This window comes from Larimichthys crocea, unplaced genomic scaffold, assembly GCF_000972845.2.
Source record: "Larimichthys crocea isolate SSNF unplaced genomic scaffold, L_crocea_2.0 scaffold100, whole genome shotgun sequence".
NCBI lineage: Eukaryota > Metazoa > Chordata > Actinopteri > Sciaenidae > Larimichthys > Larimichthys crocea.
In genome coordinates this window covers 205,487-226,799 of record NW_020851384.1, presented here as the reverse complement: position 1 = coordinate 226,799, position 21,313 = coordinate 205,487, and the positions used below count along the sequence as shown (strand labels likewise).

Sequence of the window (21,313 nt, the reverse complement as noted above, 5' to 3'; positions counted from 1 at the left end):
GTGCAGTGATGACCGGATCTTTCAACAGGACAACGCTTCAGCTCATAACGCCCGCCTGACAAAGGACTTCTTCCAGGGCTAGGGTTAGGCTCCTTTGGACCATCCTGCGTGTCCCCCTGATCTAGATCCCACTGAGAACTTTTGGTCATGGATGGCAAGGGACGTTTACAAAAATGGACATCAGTTCCAGACCATGGATGTCCTCCTAGAAGCCATCTCCACCACATGGGACAACGTTCTCACCAGCCTTCTGGAAACTCACATCAAGTATGCATAAATTAATTTTTCAAATGATAAACAAGAACACTGAGTCCTACTGAGTGAGTCCTACTGAGTGAGTCCTACGATCTGTGGTCTTAAACTTTGATCAGCTGATAAACAGCCTGATTCATTAAATGTGCTGTCTCTTGTTCCTGTTTCTTTTTGCATTTCGAAGCTCGACTTACAACCTGGAAAATGTGAATATTAGTAATATATATTACTAATACTAATATATTAGTATTAGTAATATATATTACTAATATTTGTTAATATTATATATCGTAATCTCTCCTGGTCTTTGATGAGCGTATTATCATATAATCGCTTGAGTACTTCAAAATAAAATGTTCTTCATATTCAAAGTTTAAAAAACAAACATGAATTAATAGATTAAATTCTTTATTGATCGAATGTTATCGATTATTTTTTATTGATTTATTTTAACTTTAATAAAGTTTGAATCAGATTTTTTCAGATTTTAAAGCTGATGAATCTATAAACCAATAATCAGCTGTTTGATGAAACCAACATTAAACATTCAGGATCAATAAGTTAAAATCAAAGTTTGATCCTGTGAACAGAAATCATGCTGATTGATCAGCGGACCTTTAGACTGTCAGACTCCAACTCCCATCATGCACTCTGATCAGCAGGGAGAGCATTGATCATTGGTTGAACTTTGAACTGTGTTGCACCGATTGTGATCAACATGTTTGAAGAGAGCTGAAGCAGATGGAGTTCATCAATAATCAATAATTGGCCGAGCAGCCGACTGAAAGAGAAACAATGAAACTTTCAAAGTTTAAAAAAACAAACAGGTGCAGGTCTCAAAGCTGCTGCTCTGTGTCAGAACTACATTACCCAGAGTTCCACAGGAAGGGGGAGGAGGAGGCGGAGCCTCACCTGCCCACACCTGCAGAGTGACTGAAGACTGAAGGAAGAAAAACACAGAAAACAAAGAAGAAGAAGAAAATGTTCACAGAATCCAAACCTGAGTCCCCGATCTGAACCCACCTGAACCGGACTCACCTGATTTGGGTTCAGTCTGAGTCCACCTGGATTCTGGATCCACCTGAGACTGAAGATTTCTCAACTTTTACCTGAAGCAGGAAGTGAGAGCAGGAGGAGCCGCAGACATGGTGAGTTTACTGCCTGAGCAGACAGGGGGTCCTGGTGCTGGTGCTGGTCCTGGTCCTGGTCCTGGTCCTGGTCTTGGTCTTTGTGCTGGTCTCTGTCTTAGTCTCTGTTTTGGTCCTGGTCTCTGTCTTAGTCTCCTTTTTGGTCCTGGTCTCTGTCTCAGTCTCTGTCTTGGTCCTGGTCTCTGTCCTGGTCCTGGTCCTGGTCTTGTTCTGGTTTACAGTTGACCCTCCTGCAGAAGCTGATCTCTGATCAGTTTGTCTGAAACTTCCTGTTTTAACTTTTAAAAATAAAATAATAAAAATGTGAAAAAATGAAACAAAACTAGTTTAAAAAAAACAAAATCTGACAAATGTTTTCAAATAAATTAGAAAATGTGGGCGTGTTCAGCTCAGGTACAGCAGCCGCCCCGTGTACGAAGGCTCGGTCTGTGCTGTGGAAGCCGAGGGTTCGAGTCCGACCTGCGGCTCCGTCTGTCTCGTCACTCTTCAGCTGTCTGTCCAAAAAAACTTGAAAAGGCAAAAAAAAAAAAATCTTAAAAGAAATAAAAAATGTTACAAATCAAATTCAGTCATTTTTTATTTATAAACTTCAGAAAGTTTTTATTGAAATATTTTTATTGTTTATAGAAACAAACAGACACAAAGTTCTGTCAAAAAAGTAATCAGATTACTTTGAGATCTGCAGAACAGGGAGGGGTGTCAACAGAGGCCGCGTGTTAGAGTGCAACTGACACACACACACACACGCCCTGCAGCGCTGTGTGTGTGTGTGTGTGTGTGTGTGTGTGTGTGTGTGTGTGTGTGTGAGCATGTCTGGGCGTCGTCGATCCTCGACATGATCCCACAGGACAGAAGGAATTCTGGGAATTCAGGAGATGAGAGGGACGACCTGAGGAGACACAAACCGACCAATCAGCACGCCTCGTCATCTGTGTGTGTGTGTGTTCTGCAGTATTACAAAGTACAGTACTAATACTCTGTAATACTGCAAGAACTCTGATCTGAAATAGTAAAAGTACAACGTTAGAGGTACAAAGTACAATGTTTTTGAAATGTGAAGCTAAGCTGTGATTGGCTGGCTGACAGCTTATCACTGATTGGCTGATTGTTTATTACTATTAGTAGTTCCTTCCTGACTCTGTATTTATGTCCCGCCCCCTCAGGGTAGTAAGGAACGTTACCATTGGCTGGCTCAGAACGTGAAGGTGAGCGGCGTGGACGACATGGTGCTGCTGTCCAAGATCAACGAGGACGCCATCACGGACAACCTGAAGAAGAGATACATGGACGACTACATCTTTGTATCCTCACAGAACTGACACGAGTACAAGTCTACACATCAGTGTAAAGTGTGTGTGTATATAATATTATATGTATATAACAAACCTCAAATGATGAAACGTTATGAATGCGTACATAGGGATAGGATTATAGGATAAGATTTTTACGATTCTGATTCCATTATCGATTCTCTTATTGATTCGATTCTCTTATTGATTCGATTCTCTTATCGATTCGATTCTCTTATCGATTCGATTCTTTATCGATTGCTAGGTTGAGATTCATCTCCAGTCCGAAGCGTGTCAAAAACACGACATTCATTTCAAAATATTACATGTTGTGTTTCTGCATGTTCCTCGTGTTCCCTCACGACGCTGTTATCTCCACTTTACAATCATTGCAAGTCGCTCTGTTGACGTCTGTTCTGGTGAAATGCAGCCGAACTTTGGAGCGTTTGGGAGAATCGTTAGATAAACTGTCAAACGATTCCATGGAATTGAAACACACGGAACCGGTTCTCAACAAGAACCGGTTCTCAACAAGAACCGGTTCTCTCGATTCCCATCCATATGCGTACATAACATCAGTTAGCTTAGCATAACTTAGCATGTCTCCATGAACACGACCTTTCAAAATAAAAGATAAATGTGTGTAAATGTTTCACCGTGTTCATGGAAACATTTACACACATTTGTCTTTTATTCTGGAAGGTCTGCTAGCTCCTGATCCTACAGTGACTTCCTGTTTACATGGTTGTTTACTCTTGATCGGATGTTTCCTAGCAACAGGCTGACACATCAGTGTGTGTGTGAGCTGAGCAGTTCAGTTTTTGAGTTCTGGTTCTGGTTCTGGTCCTTGACCTGGTTCGTTCTGTCAGACCTACATTGGTTCGGTTCTGATCTCTGTGAATCCGTTCAAACAGCTTCCATATTTCACAGACAGAGAAGTCGAGCTGTACCAGGGAGCGGTGAGACAGCAACACACAGCAACACACAGCAACACACAGCAACACACAGCAACACACACTAATACACAGCAACACACAGCAACACACACTAATACACAGCAACACACAGCAACACACAGCAACACACACTAATACACAGCAACACACAGCAACACACAGCAACACACACTAATACACAGCAACACACAGCAACACACACAACACAGCAAACAGCAAAAACACACTAATACACAGCAACACCAGCAACACACAAAGCACACCAACACAGAACACACACAAACACAGCAACACACAGCAACACACACTAATACACAGCAACACACACTAATACACAGCAACACACAGCAACACACACAGCAACACACACTAATACACAGCAACACACACTAACACACAGCAACACACAACAACACACAGCAACACACACTAACACACACTAACACACAGCAACACACAGCAACACACAGCAACACACACTAACACACAGCAACACACATAACAAACACACAGCAACACACACTAACACACAGCAACACACAGCAACACACAGCAACACACACTAACACACAGCAACACACAGCAACACACACTAATACACAGCACAACACACAACAAACACAGCAACACACACAACACACAGCAACAACAACACACACACATAATACACAGCAAACACACAGCAACACAACAGCAACACACAGCACACACACTAACACACACTAACACACACTAACACACAGCAACACACAGCAACACACAGCAACACACACTAATACACAGCAACACACAGCAACACACACTAATACACAGCAACACACAGCAACACACACTAATACACAGCAACACCACAACAACACCACACACAGCAACACACGCAACACCACTAACACACACAACACACAGCAACACACAGAAACACCAGCAACACACACTAACACAGCAACACACAGCACACAACAGCAACACACACAGCAACACACCTAAACACAGCAACACACACAACACCACACACAGCAACACACACTAATACACAGCACACACACTAATACACAGCAACACAACAGCAACACACAGCAACACACACAGAATACACAGCAACACACAGCACACCAAGCAACACACACAACACAACTAATCAGCACACCACGCACACACACTAATACACAGCAAACACACAGCAACAACAACACTAATACACAGCAACACACACTATACACCGCAACACACAGCAACACACAGCAACACACACTAACACACAGCAACACACAGCAACACACAGCAACACACACTAACACACAGCAACACACACTAATACACAGCAACAACACAAACACAGCACACACACAACACACACTAACACACCTAACACACAGCAAACCACACACTAACACACAACACAAGCACACAGCAACACACACTAATACACAGAACAACAGCAACACACACTAATACACAGCAAACACACAGCAACACACACTAAATACACAGCAACCCACTAATACACAGCAACACACACCCCACACACAAACAACACACCAACACTAATACACAGCACACACAGCAACACACAACACACAAGCAACACACACTAATACACAGCAACACACAGCAACACACAGCAACACACAGCAACACACGGCAACACACAGCAACACACAGCAACACACACTAATACACGCAACACACCACAAATACAACAACAAACAGCCAACAGCAACACACACTAATACACAGCAACACACAGCAACACACAGCAACACAACTAATACACACAACACACGCAACACACAGCAACACAACACAATACACACACTAAAACACACTAACACACAGCAAACACACACTACACACAGCAACACACACTAACACACAGCAAACACACAGCAACACAACACACTAACACACAGCAACACACACATAACACAACACAACACAGCAAACACACAGCAACACACACTAACACACACAACACACTAAACAGCAACACACACAACACCACAACAACACCAGCAACACACACTAACACACAGCAACACAGCAAACACACGCAACACACACTAACACACAGCAACACACAGAACACACACTAAACACACAACACACCTACCACAAGCAACACACACACCAACAACATAACACACACTAACACACAGCAACACACAGCAACACACACTAACACACAGCAACACACACTAACACACAGCAACACACAGCAACACACACTAACACACAGCAACACACAGCAACACACACTAACACACAGCAACACACACTAACACACAGCAACACACAGCAACACACACTAACACACAGCAACACACACAAACACACAGCAACACACACAACACACAGCAACACAACACAGCAACACACACACAACAAACACAGCAACAACACAACAGCAACACACACTAACAGCAACATACAGCAACACACACTAATACACAGCCACACACAGCAACACACACTAATACACACAACACACACTAAACACAGCAAACACACAACAACAAACACTAACACCAGCAACAAACAACACACTAACCACACAGCAACACAAACTAACACACACTAATACACACTAACACACAGCAACACACACTAACACACAGCAACACACACTAACACACACTAACACACAGCAACACACAGCAACACACACTAACACACAGCAACACACAGCAACACACACTAATACACAGCAACCACAGCAACACACACAATACACAGCAACACACAGCAACACACAACGCAACACACACAAACACCAAACGCAACACACTCAAACACACGCAACACACAGCAACACACAGCAACACAACACTAACACAACAACACACAGCAACCAGCACACAACACTAACACACAGCAACACACAGCAACACACATAACACACAAACACACAGCAACACACAGCAACACAATCAGCAACACACAAATAACACACAGCAACACAACCAACACACACTAACACACACTAATACACGCAACACACAGCAACACACACTAATACACAGCAACACACAGCAACACACAGCAACACACACTAACACACAGCAACACACAGCAACACACACTAACACACACTAACACACAGCAACACACAGCAACACACACTAACACACAGCAACACACAGCAACACACACTAACACACACTAACCACAGCAAACACACACGCAACACACAGCAACACACACAACACACACTAATCACAGCAACCACAGCAACACACACTAATACACAGCAACACACACACAACACCCACTAACACACAGCAACACACACTAATACACACTAACACAAGCAACACACACTAACACACACTAATACCACTAACACACACAACACACATAACACACAGCAACACACACTAACACACACTAACACAACAGAACACACAGCAACACACACTAACACAAGCAACACACACAACACACACTAATACACAGCAACACACGCAAACAACACTAATACAACAGAACACACACAACACACGCAACACACAGCAACACAGCAACACACACACACACGGCAACACACAGCAACACACACAACAACACAGCACTAACACACACAACACACACACACAGCCAACACACAACAACAACAGCAACACACAAACACACACAACACACAACAGCAACACACACAACACACAAGCAACACACACTAACACACAGCAACACACCAACACACACAACACACACTAAACACAGCAACACAACACAACAACACACCTACACAGCAACCACAGCAACACACAGACAACACACACACAAACAGCAACACACGCACACACACACTAACACAACACACTAAACACACAGCAACACACAGCAACACACACTAACACACAGCAACACACAGCAACACACACTAACACACACTAACACACAGCAACACACAGCAACACACAGCACAACAGCAACAACACTAATACACAGCAACACACAACACACACACTAAACACAGCAACCACAGCAAACACAGAACACACACAACACACAGCAACACCACTATACACAAGCAACACACAGCAACACACAGCAACAACACTAATACACAGCAACACACAGCAAACACACAACAAACACAACTAATACACAGCACACACAATATAACAAGCAACACACACTAACACACAGCAACACACACTAACACACAGCAACACACAGCAACACACAGCAACACACAGCAACACACACTAATACACAGCAACACACAGCAACACACAACAACACACACTAATACACAGCAACACACACAACTAATACAACAGCAACACCACTAATACAGCAACACACACTAAAAAAAACACAGCAACACACACAAAACACACAGCAACACACAGCAACATACAGCAACACACACTAATACACAAGCAACACACAGCAACACACAGCAACACACACATACAGCACTCCAGCAACACACACTAATAACACAACAAAACACAGCAACACACCTAATACACATCAACACACAGCAACACACAGCAACACACGACTACTACACACTAATACACAGCAACACACACTAATACACACTAACACACACTAACACACAGCAACACACACTAACACACACTAACACACAGCAACACACACTAACACACAGCAACACACTAACACCATACAGCAGCACACACAACACCAGCACACACACTAACACACACAACACACAAGCAACCACACACACACACACACTAACACACACAACACACAGCAACACACACTAATACACAGCAACAACACAGCAACACACAACAACAAGACACACAACACAGCAACACAACAGCAACAACACAATACACAGCACACACAGCACACAAAACACACACTAACACACAGCAACACACACAAGCAACACACACAAACACACACACCAGCAACACACAACTAAACACACAACACACAGCAACACACACTAATACACACAACACACACTAATACACAGCAACCACACATAACCACACAACAAACACAACACAGCAACACACACTATACACAGCAACACACCACACAGCAACACACAGCAACACACACTAATACACAGCAACACACAGCAACACACAGCAACACACACTAATACACACTAATACACTGCAACACACAGCAACACACAGCAACACACACTAATACACAGCAACACACACTAATACACAGCAACACACAGCAACACACACACAACACACACAATAATACACAGCAACACACACTACATACACAGCACCACACACACTAAACACAGCACACCACTAACACAGCAACACACAGCAAAACACAGCAACACACAGCAACACACAGCAATACACACACACACACTAACACACAGCAACACACACTAACACACAGCAAACACACACCACAGCAACAAACACACACGAACACACAGCAACACACACTAATACACACACAGCAACACACACTAATACACAGCAACACACACTAACACACCAACACACACACACACACACACAAACACACTAACATACACAACAGCAACACACACAACACACAGCAACACACAGCAACACACACCAATACACAGCAACACACACTAACACACAGCAACACACACTAACACACAGCAACACACACTAATACACAGCACACAACTAATACAAGCACACCAGCAACACACTTCACCCTCCTTGTTGCCCCTCCCCCTCCTTGTTGCTCCCCTCCTTGTTGCTCCCCTCCTGTTGCCCCCCCTCGTGTTGCCCCCCTCCTTGTTGCCCTCCCTTGTTTGCCCCCTCCTTGTTGCCCCCCTCCTTGTTCCCCTCCTTGTTGCCCTCCCCCCCTTGTTGCCCTCCCTTGTTGCCCCCCTCCTTTTGCCCTCCCCCCTTGTTGCCCCCCTCTGTTTCCCTCCCCTTGTTGCCCCTCTCCTTGTTGCCCCCCTCTTGTTGCCCTCCCTCCTTGTTGCCCTCCCCTCCTTGTTGCCCCTCTCTTGTTGCCCCCCCCCTCCTTGCCCTCCCCTCCTTGTTGCCCCCCTCCTTGTTGCCCCTCCTTGTTCCCCCTTGTTGCCCTCCCCCCTTGTTGCCCCCTCCTTGTTGCCCCCCTTCTTGTTGCCCTCCCCCCTGTTGCCCTCTCCTTGTTGCCCCCCCCTTGTTGCCCCTCTCATGTTGCCCTCCCCCCCTTGTGTTGCCCCCCTCCTTGTTGCCCCCCTCCTTGTTGCCCCTCCATGTGTGCCCTCTCCGTGTCCCCCTCTCCTTGTTGCCCCCCCCTTGTGGCCCCCTCCTTGTTGCCCCTCTCATTGTTGCCCCTCTCCTTGTTTCCCCTCTCCTTTGTGTGCCCTCTCCTTGTTGCCCCCCCCTTGTTGCCCCCTCTCATTGTTGCCCCTCTCCTTGTTCCCCCTTCGTCTCCGTGTTGCCCCCCCCCCCCCCCCTTGTTGCCCCTCTCATTGTTGCCCCCCCCCCCCTTTTTGCCCCTCTCCTTGTTGCCCCTCTCCTTGTTGCCCTCAGGCTCAGTATGAGAACCCTCCTCATATCTACGCTCTGGCTGACCACACATGTACAGGAACATGATGATTGACAGCGAGAACCAGTGTGTACATTCAGGTGGGCGGGGCTTCACTGTCACACATAATTAAGAACGATGAGGAACACGATCTGATAATGTCTCCTCCACCCTGCTCCCCCTCCTCCCTCCTGTCCTCCTGTCTCCTCCCTCCTGTCTCTCCTCCACCTGTCTCCTCCGTCTCCTCCCTCCTCCCTCCTGTCTCCTCCCACCTGTCTCCTGTCTCTCTCCTCTCCTCTCCTCCTGTCTCCCTGTCTCCTCCCCTGTCCTCCTCCCACTGTCCTCCTGTCTCCGCCCTCCACTGTCTCTCCCTCCTGTCTCCTCCTCACTCTGTCCTCCTCCCACCGGTCCTCCTCCCTCTGTCTCTGTCTCCTCCCTCCTTCTCTTTCTCCTCCCACCTGTCTTCCCTGTCTCCTCCCTCTGTCTCCCTCCCCTGTCTCCTGTCTCCTTTTCTCCTCCCACCCTGTCTCCTGTCTCCTCCATCCTGTCTCCTGTCCTCCTCTCTCCTGTCTCTCCCTCCTGTCTCTTCTCCTCCCCTCCCTCCTGTCTCCTCCCACCTCGTCCTGTCTCCTGCCTCCTGCTCCTCCCGCCTGTCTCCTCCCTCCTGTCCTCCTCTCCTGTCTCCCCCTCCTCTCCTGTTCTCCTCCCCTGCCCTCCTCCTGTCTCCTCCCACCTGTCCCTGTCTCCTCCCTCCTGTCTCCTCCTCCTCCCTCCTGTCTCCCACCTGTCCGCCTTCCCTCCTGTCTCCCTCTCTCCTGTCCTCCTCCCTCCTACTCCTCCTCTCCTGTCCATGCCCCTGTCTCCTCCCTCCTCTCTCCTGTCTCCTCCCTCCTGTCTCCTCCCTCCTGTCTCCTCCCACCTGTCTCCTGTCTCCTGCCTCCTGTCTCCTCCCTCCTGTCTCCTCCCTCCTCCCTCCTGTCTCCTCCCACCTGTCTCCTGTCTCCTCCCTCCTGTCTCCTCCCACCTGTCTCCTCCCTCCTCCCTCCTCCCTCCTGTCTCCTCCCACCTGTCTCCTGTCTTCAGCGGTGAGAGCGGAGCAGGAAAGACTGTAGCTGCTAAGTTCATCATGAGTTATGTGTCCAAAGTGTCTGGAGGAGGAGACAAAGTCCAGGTGAGTCTGCAGAGTTCTGTTCAGGTACAGCAGGTGAACATCAGAACAGATTCTGGTCCTGATGTGGGTCGGACCTGACCGGACTCCTCTGACCTCCACGCTACTTAAACATGATCCCAGATCAGTTCAGAGAGGTTCACTGTCTCTGTGTCTCAGTCCCCGTCCTGTCTAAAGTCGGCGTACTGTGAGGACCTGGATGGTTCTGATTCTGGACCACTGGCATTAAGAAAAGCTACTGTAGCTCAAACTGTTGAAGAAGTTCATGCTGGTTCTGGTAGAAAGCTGTCAGAGCACACAGTCCATCACAGACCAGCCAGGGTGTCCCCAGAACACAATCTAACCAAGCATCTGTGGGACGAGCTGGATAAACAGGTCCGGTCCATGGAGGAACACCTCCAAGCTTCTCAGAGTCAGAGCCACAGCAGTACCACCTGCTGAAATTACAGAGTACTACATAGAGGAGTACTAACTGAAGCAGGTGGTACACAGAGTACTACATAGAGGAGTACTAACTGAAGCAGGTGGTACACAGAGTACTACATAGAAGAGTACTTACTGAATCTGTAACGGAGACACAGAGCGCTGACTTCATATCAGTCCTCAGAACAGAAAGTTCAGCTGTTGGAACCAGAACCAGCAGAGAATTTGGATCTGTTACTATTATTACTGTTGCCATGGTTACTGATGAAGGCGTGTGTGTGTAGCATGTTAAAGACATCATCCTGCAGTCCAACCCTCTGCTTGAGGCATTCGGAAACGCCAAGACCGTCCGCAACAACAACTCCAGCAGATTTGTGAGTATGAACGTGTTCAGACAGATTATACACAATATATAAAATATATACTAATCATTATCTATCTCTTATATAATATATATCTATATATATATTATATCTATATATATATATATATATATATATATACACTCCTAACTCGTACACGCTGTCCTATCAGGGGAAGTACTTTGAGATCCAGTTCAGTCGAGGAGGAGCTCCTGATGGAGGAAAAATCTCAAACTTCCTGTTGGAGAAGAGTCGAGTCGTTTCACAAAATCAAGGAGAGAGAAACTTCCACATCTACTACCAGGTACTACAAAATGTACAAGTACTACGACATGTTCTACTGGGATACTGTAGCTGCTGACATGTACGGATGCAGAATGGTCTGGAAACTGTGACCTCTGACCCCTGGTGACCTTTGACCTGTGTCCTCAGCTGTTGGCGGGGGCAAGTGGGGAGCAGAGGGAGAACCTCGGGGTCACGACCCCCGACTACTACTTCTACCTCAACCAATCAGGAACCTACACAGTGGAGGACGTCAACGACAAGAAGGAGTTCACTGACACCATGGTCTGTACCTGTCCGTCTGTCTGTACCTGTCTGTCTGTACCTGTCACACTGACACTGTTCTGTCTCTGGTTCTGGTGTCAGGAGGCGATGTCAGTCGTGGGTCTGTCTGTGGAGGATCAGGATTCAGTTCTTCAGCTCGTTGCAGGAATTCTTCATCTGGGAAACATCAGCTTCAGAGAGGAGAACAACTACGCCGTGGTCGAGAGCCTGGACTGTGAGACAACACTCGATACACACAACATACCCAACATATACCATGTCCATCCTCTACGACCTGTCTGTCTGTAACCTGTCCATAACCCATCGGTCTCTCACCTGTCTGTTGTCCTCTGTCAGTCCTGGCGTTTCCGTCCTTCCTGTTGGGGATCTCTCAGGATGGTCTCTGCAGTAAGCTCACCAGCAGGATCATGGATAGTAAGTGGGGTGGGAAGACTGAGTCCATCTCCGTAACCCTGAACACGGAGCAGGCCACTTTCACCAGAGACGCCCTGTCCAAAGCTCTGTACACAAGACTCTTCGACTTCCTCGTCGACGTCAGTCCACATCAACACGCCACACTACAACACTTGATTTGATTTCAGTTTGTTCAGTTCAGTTACTCTGTTTGTGTTTGTGTGACAGTGTATCAACAAAGCCATGCAGAAGGAACAGGAGGAGCTCAACATCGGAGTCCTCGACATCTACGGCTTCGAGATCTTCCAGGTACAAACACACGTCTGAACGTAGTCAGCTGCATTCTTAAGTTGTTGAGGTCATCTACATCTAAATTTAGTCATTTAGTGACTGACGTGTAGTGAGGACGTGTTAGTGTTCTACTGACACAGGACCAAGGTCCAGCTGTAGAGGACAGATGTGTCATGTCCAGCTGTAGAGGATGTTGTAGAGGAGGTCCTCTCTGAAGAGCTGGAGGTCTTTTCAGGAGGTTTGTGAAGGTAGAGAAGGGCCGCCCCTGATCTGTAGGAACTGGTAGGACGTTTCACCAACGGGGAACAACAGACGAGGAAAGTCTGGATTGTCCTGAGCGTACGGGTGGCATTCTGGGAAATGTAGGACTTATCTATGTGAGTTATTAATTGGATTGATTGATTGATCATCAGGCCGGTCTGACTTCTTCTTCTTCGTTTTTTTCAGAGAAATGGCTTTGAGCAGTTCTGCATCAACTTTGTCAACGAGAAGCTGCAGCAGATTTTCATTGAGCTAACCCTGAAGGCTGAACAGGTGCTACGTCATGACATCACAGCAAGATGTCATCACATAACCTTTCTTCTTCCAGTCTGTTTCGGAATAAAAGTCACTGAGAGGCTGAACATGTTCTTCTCTCTGCAGGAGGAGTACGTTCAGGAGGGCATCAAATGGACGCCCATCGACTACTTCAACAACAAGGTGGTCTGTGACCTCATTGAGTCCAAACTGGTACGTCAGCCAGGCAACCAGGCAACAGAACTGAGCAACAAACAACATTCATAGAGTTTTCAGTTCAGTGAATGGAAACGTGATTTCTGTGGTCATTTCCCAGAATCCTCCTGGGCTTATGAGCATCCTGGACGACGTATGTGCTACAATGCACGCAAAAGGTGAAGGCGCCGACCAGACGCTGCTGCAGAAACTTCAGGGACAGATCGGATCCCACGAACACTTCAGCAGCTGGAACAAAGGCTTCATCGTCCACCACTATGCCGGGAAGGTACACCTGTACACCACCTGTCCACCTGTACACCACCTGTCCACCTGTACATCACCTGTCCACCTGTACACCACCTGTCCACCTGTACATCACCTCTACATCTGTACACCACCTGTACACCACCTGTCCACCTGTACACCACCTGTCCACCTGTACATCACCTGTCCACCTCTACATCACCTCTACATCTGTACACCACCTGTACACCACCTGTCCATCTGTACACCACCTGTCCACCTGTACATCACCTCTACATCTGTATACCACCTGTACACCACCTGTCCACCTGTACATCACCTCTACATCTGTACACCACCTGTACACCACCTGTCCACCTGTACACCAGTACACCACCTGTCCATCTGTACACCACCTGTCCACCTGTACATCACCTCTACATCTGTACACCACCTGTACACCACCTGTCCACCACCTCTACATCTGTACACCACCTGTACACCACCTGTCCACCTGTATACCACTTCTACATCTGTACACCACCTGTACACCACCTGTCCACCTGTATACCACCTCTACATCTGTACACCACCTGTCCACCACCTGTCCACCTGTACATCACCTCTAAATCTGTACACCACCTGTACACCACCTGTACACCTGTACATCACCTCTACATCTGTACACCACCTGTACACCTGTACACCACCTCTAAATCTGTACACCACCTGTCCACCACCTGTCCACCACCTCTACATCTGTCCACCACCTCCTAAGGTGGAAGAATGCAGTCCTCGAAATTTGTTTTATGTGACGTTAAAGGACAAATCCTGATCAAAAACAACTCCAAGATTCTTTACAGTGGAGCTGGAGGCCAGGGTGATCCCATCTAAAGTAACTAAGTCTCTAGAAAGAGAGTTTCTGAGGTGTTTGGGTCCAATTACAAGAACTTCAGTTTTGTCTGAATTTAACATCAGAAAATTGTAGGTCATCCAACTTTTTATATCCTTAAGGCATGCTTGGAGTTTAGTTAACTGATTGGTTGCATCAGGCTTGATCGATAAATATAATTGGGTGTCGTCAGCATAACAATGAAAATTGATAGAGTGATTCCTAATAATGTTCCCTAAAGGAAGCATATATAAACTGAATAGAAGTGGTCCAAGTACAGAACCTTGTGGGACTCCATGACAAACTTTGGTCTGCATGGAGGATTCATCATTGACGTGAACAAACTGAGATCGATCTAAGAAATACGACTTAAACCAGCTTAGGGAGGTTCCTTTGATGCCAGTTTGATGTTCCAGTCTCTGTAAAAGAATTTGATGGTCAATGGTGTCAAATGTGGCACTAAGATCTAACAGGACAAGTACAGAGACCACCTGTCCACCTGTCCACCACCTGTACACTACCTGTCCACCACCTCTACATCTGTCCACCACCTGTCCACCACCTGTACACTACCTGTCCACCACCTGTCCACCACCTCTACATCTGTACACCACCTGTCCACCACCTGTCCACCTGTACACCACCTCTACATCTGTACACCACCTGTCCACCACCTGTCCACCACCTCTACATCTGTACACCACCTGTCCACCACCTGTCCACCACCTCTACATCTGTCCACCACCTCTCCACCACATGTACACTTGTATATCTGACTACCTGCTCAGGTGTTCACCTGTCTGTCTGTCCAGGTGTCGTATGATGTCAGCGGTTTCTGTGAGAGGAACAGAGACGTGTTGTTTAATGACATCATCGAGCTGATGCAGAGCAGTGAGTTGTAAGTACTGTGTGTGTTTGTTCGTGTGCGTGCGTGCGTGTGTGCGTGTGGCTTTGTAGGTTTTGTGTGTGATGATATTACTATGACACCTGTCCGTGGTGTGTTTGTGGTCAGTCCGTTCATCAGAGCTCTGTTCCCGGAGAACCTGGAAGTGGAGAAGAGGGGGCGTCCGACCACGGCGAGCAGTAAGATCAAGGTAACACCTTTTGATTGACAGGTAGATGCTGGAGGAATCTACCTGCCAATCCCCTTCAGATGAGGTCAGGTTATCAGGTAAACACACAGCCGTCTCTCCTGTCCCTTTCAGAAACAAGCAAACACTTTGGTCCACACTCTGATGAAGTGCACCCCTCACTACATCCGCTGCATCAAACCCAATGAGACCAAACGTCCCCGGGACTGGGAGGAGAACCGGGTCAGACACCAGGTGGAGTACCTGGGCCTCCGAGAGAACATCAGAGTCCGCCGAGCCGGATACGCGTACAGACGGGTCTTCAACAAGTTCCTACAGAGGTCAGACATCAAACAGGGTGACATCATATAATCCTCATCATCAAACACAATAACACAGGTACGCCTCTGTGCTGCAGGTATGCCATCCTCACCAAGGACACCTGGCCCTGCTGGAGGGGTGAGGAGCGCCAGGGAGTCCTGCACCTCCTCAACTCGGTCAACATGGACCAGGACCAGTTCCAGCTGGGCAAGAGCAAAGTCTTCATCAAAGCTCCAGAGTCGGTACGAGACAGTCACACACTGGAAGGACAGCTCATCTCGCTGTAACCTTTCAACATTTTGTTCAAACTTCTGTTGATGAAATGTTTCTGTTCCAGTGGCATTCTGGGATTCCCTTGGTTTCCTCTCCGTCTTCATGTTTGTCATCTCGTGTTGTCTTCCTTTCTGCAGCTCTTCCTGTTGGAGGAGATGAGGGAGAGGAAGTATAACGGCTACGCTCGGGTCATCCAGAAGGCGTGGCGTAAACACATCGCTGTCCGCAAGTACGTCAAGATGAGGGAGGAAGGTGAGACGGGCGTCCGAGGGCGGGTTCATGAAGCACCACGTTCAGCTCGTGTTTGTCTTGATGACGTCTGATTCTGTTTCCAGCCTCAGACGTCCTGCTGAACAAGAAGGAGCGCCGCAGAAACAGCATCAACAGGAACTTTGTGGGCGACTACATCGGAACAGACAACCATCCGGAGATCAGACAGTTTGTCGGCCGCAGAGAGAGGATCGACTTTGCCGATGTTGTGGTGAAATTTGACCGAAGATTCAGGGTAAAGATCTGATGGACCCTTTGTCCCGTTTAAACTCCTCCTCCAGGTTAGTAGTAAGGTCAGTAAGACTGAAGGAGTGGAGGGTGGCATCGATTACGGTCAGTCCACCTGGATGGTGGGACCAGGTGGGGCTTTGATGGTCTGACAACAGGCAGGTTTCAGTCCCATGTAGCTCTTAAAACTGAGACGACTCGGGTTATCGGGAAAGATCCTCAATGTGCTGGGTGTCTGTGTTCACTCTCTGTTTCTGTTGGTCCACAGTCTGTGAAGCGAGACCTCATCTTGACTCCAAAGTTCCTGTACCTGATTGGTCGAGAAAAGGTGAAGCAGGGTCCTGACAAAGGTCAGATCCAGGAGGTTCTGAAGAGGAAGATTGAGCTGAACAAGATCCAGTCTGTTTCCCTGAGGTACACCATAAAAACCAGTCCGAGACCCCCAGAACCACAGACATCTGAACTACTACACCTGAATTAGATCTAGAACTAGCGGCTGCTGCTTGGAGGTAGAGCAGGTTGTCCACTAATCAGATTATTGGCGGTCCAATCCCTGATTCGATCCCCTCCATTCTGCATGTCGAAGTGTCCTTGGGCAAGATACTGAACCCCAAATTGCTCCCGAAGGCTGAACCATCGGTGTGTGAATGTGTATGAATGGTTATCTCCTGAAACTGATGAGCAGTTGGCACCTTGCATGGCAGCTAATGCCATCAGTGAATGAATGTGTGTGAATGGGTGAATGAGATATGTAGTGTAAAAGCACTTTGAGTGGTTGGAAGACCAGAGAGGCGCTATATAAGTACAGTCCATTTACCATTTACCAGAACAAGAATCAGGACCTGAACATAGAAGAGAAACCAAGCTGAAGGTCTGAAATCTGTCTCTCTGTCTGTCAGCACTCTGCAGGATGACTTTTTCATCATCCATGAGGAGGAGTACGACAGCGTTCTTCAGAGCGTCTTTAAGACGGAGTTCCTCAGTCTGCTGGTGAAACGTTATCAGGACAAAACTCAGAAGAAGCTGCCGCTCAAGTTCAACAACCTGTCAGTACCAACAAGTCTTTAAAAACTTTAACGTACCGACTTAAAGATAAATCCTCGTCCGCCGCTTGTATCATCCCTCTGTCTCTGTTCACAGGCTGGAGTTTAAGGTGAAGAAGGGCGGCTGGGGTCCATTCAGCTCTTCAGGGTCCAGACAGATCCAGTTCCAGGTGGGCCAGGGGAACGAGGCCATCCTGAAGCCCAGTGGGAAGGTCCTGCAGGTCTCCATCGGACCGGGTCTGCCCAAAAACTCTAGTAAGTTCTGACAAGAAGTACCTTAAATTTGATCACACTTCCTGCGTGCCCCGCCTCACTTCCTGCATGATTGGTTTGTAGGACCGACGAGGAAGGACAACCGCAAGAGCCGCTACATGGGCAACCAGGCTCCGCCCACTAGCCAGTACAACTCAGGTATCAGAAAAACCCTTCAAGTGTCGACGGTCACCATCAGAGCGAGCATCGTGGTTTTAACCTTTCTCTCTTCTTCAGCTCCTCACTCCAGAGGGGGCAGAGCTCCCAGAGGAGGCTCCACCTCCACCAGAGGCACCCTGCTGAGGCAGCAGTCCAGCATGGAGCAGCCCAGTCTGCCCCGCCTCCAGAGCCAGCATCGCCATGACAACCGGCTCCACCAGCAACAGGACATGGGCTTCATGAACGTCCCTGACCAGGGAGCTGCAGGGTGAGATGGCGCCAGTATGCCCAGGGTCACCAGTACAGTGTGTAAATCAGAACCAGAACCTCCTGTAATCCCTGTGTGTCACCTGCAGGCTGCAGCGCCGGAGGTCGAAGGAGGTGAAACCTCTTCCTGGAGCAGGTCGACCCAAACCAGCTCCCAAACCAAAGCCTCGGTCTCCGCAATGCAGAGCTCTGTACGCCTACGACGCCCAGGACACTGACGAGCTCAGCTTCAACACTGATGATGTCATCGAGATACTTACTGAGGGTACGCAAATACTGCTAATACTGCTAATACTGCTGCAAGACCTGCAGGGCTTCATAGTCCTGCTGGTCTTCATGGTCCTGCTGGTCTTCATGGTCCTGCTGGTCTTCGTGGTCCTGCATGTCTTTGTGGTCCTGCAGGTGTTTGTAGTCCTGCTGGTCTTCATGGTCCTGCAGGTGTTTGTAGTCCTGCTGGTCTTCATGGTCCTGCAGGTCTTCATGGTCCTGCAGGTGTTTGTGGTCCTGCAGGTCTTTGTATTCCTGCTGGTCTTCATAGTCCTACAAGTCTTCATAGTCCTTGGTGGTCCTACAGTCTGCCTCAGCCTCTGTATTTTCTGCAGATCCGTCCGGCTGGTGGTTTGGCCGTCTGCGGGGCAAAGAGGGGATGTTCCCCGGAAACTACGTGGAGAAGATCTAGACCTCCTCTCTAGATCGGTCACCGCACTGCTGCTGCTGCAGCTGGGGTCAGAGGTCACTGGAGCTTTCAACACATCAGCTGACAGGAAACAGGAAGCTAAATATGATGAGTTTATCTATAAACAAACATGTATAGTTCAGTCAATCAACCAGAGGTCAAAGGTCAGGGTCAGGTGACCCCTGGACTGAGGCTGTGTACAGTCAGGTGAAACATCCCTGTGAGGCTTCAGTTTCTGATCATCTCTGATGGAACAGCATCCAGCGTTACCATGGAAACATGATGAAAGTATCAGTGTATGCCAGCGCCCCCTTCAGGTGACGTGTTTGGACAAACGTCTAAATAACATCTAAAGAATGTCTAAAGAACATTTCAGATGAGACGAACAGAAACTGAACCTCACTAAATATTAAATAAATCTTTAACTGCAGCTTTAAGAATCTCTGATTTAAAATATAAAACAAACAAATCTCATTAAACATTTTTTATAATTGAATCATTTCCTGTCGTCTGTTTGTGTTTAATAAACAAACATTAATTAACTGATCAATTAAAGTTAATCATCTGACTTTAATGAACCTTTTCATGTTTGCGCTGACAGGAAACTGAGAACTACATTACCCAGAGTTCCATTCCTCGAGAAGGCCGTGCTGCCTTCAGGTACTAAAGAAAATGTGGGCTGATATTCACAGCCTTGTCTGTCTTTATGTTTTCTTCAAACATCAGTAATAATATTTGAGAAGAAGTGTTTTTACCTCAGATATTAAAATATGATTTTTCATAAATGTTGATTTTTCATTTAATAACACGTGGACCTGCCAGCTGCTGCATTCAGGGTCTGATCAGGACTTCTTTTGTCACCAGGTTTAAAAACTAATTTAACATTTTTATTTACAACTTTTTAAACCTCGTTAAACAGAATCAGTCCAGATCTTTCCTTCACATTCTTCATGTTCTTCAAATTCAAATCAAATCAAATCAAATTTTATTTGTACAGCCCAAAGTCACAAAGTCCATTTTCCTCTGAGGCTTTACAATCTGTACAGGGAGTGACACCCTCTGTCCTTAGACCCTCGGTTCCAGTGAGGAAAAACTTGCCCACAAAAACCTTTAACAGGGAAAAAAGGTGGAAGAAACCTCAGGAAGAGCCACAGAGGAGGGATCCCTCTCCCAGGACGGACAGACTGCTAGATGTCACGTGTACAGGACAAACAACACAAACATAGTGGTACAATACAATGAATGATAAAATGACAATGAATTACAATGACTGATAAAATGACAATGAATTACAATGACTGATAAAATGACAATGAATCACAATGACTGATAAAATGACAATGAATTACAATGACTGATAAAATGACAATGAATTACAAGACTGATAAAATGACAAGTACAATGATGATAAATGACAAATTACATGATGATAAAATGACAATGAATTACAATGACTGATAAAGACAATGAATTACAATGAACTGATAAAATGACAATGAATTACAATGAATGATAAAATGACAATGAATTACAATGACTGATAAAATGACAATGAATTACAATGAACTGATAAAGACAGGAATTACAATGACTG

At 46.9% G+C, this 21,313-nt stretch overlaps 1 protein-coding gene and 1 long non-coding RNA gene across 2 annotated transcripts; one reads left to right on the top strand and one right to left on the bottom strand.

Moving 5' to 3' along the window:
• The first annotated feature begins 889 nt into the window (after positions 1 to 889).
• On the top strand, positions 890 to 20,187 carry myo1eb (myosin IEb). Its single transcript, XM_027275345.1, is given in 28 exon segments — positions 890 to 1,400; positions 2,564 to 2,701; positions 3,559 to 3,648; positions 10,113 to 10,154; positions 10,157 to 10,200; positions 11,182 to 11,278; positions 11,983 to 12,072; positions 12,233 to 12,364; positions 12,493 to 12,627; positions 12,709 to 12,841; positions 12,964 to 13,160; positions 13,249 to 13,329; positions 13,759 to 13,845; positions 13,954 to 14,040; positions 14,144 to 14,311; positions 15,973 to 16,058; positions 16,173 to 16,254; positions 16,366 to 16,571; positions 16,649 to 16,793; positions 16,962 to 17,076; positions 17,160 to 17,329; positions 17,591 to 17,736; positions 18,222 to 18,368; positions 18,463 to 18,620; positions 18,702 to 18,776; positions 18,855 to 19,044; positions 19,133 to 19,308; positions 19,646 to 20,187. Coding segments are annotated over 28 exon segments (3,297 nt in total). The 5' UTR covers positions 890 to 1,397; the 3' UTR covers positions 19,723 to 20,187.
• On the bottom strand, positions 2,192 to 11,974 carry LOC109139811 (uncharacterized). The gene is made up of 3 exons (XR_002042324.2): positions 11,835 to 11,974; positions 2,582 to 2,668; positions 2,192 to 2,289 (listed from the first exon to the last, which is right to left on the bottom strand). It is a non-coding gene; the product is annotated as an uncharacterized LOC109139811 (long non-coding RNA).
• Positions 20,188 to 21,313: the final 1,126 nt, after the last annotated feature.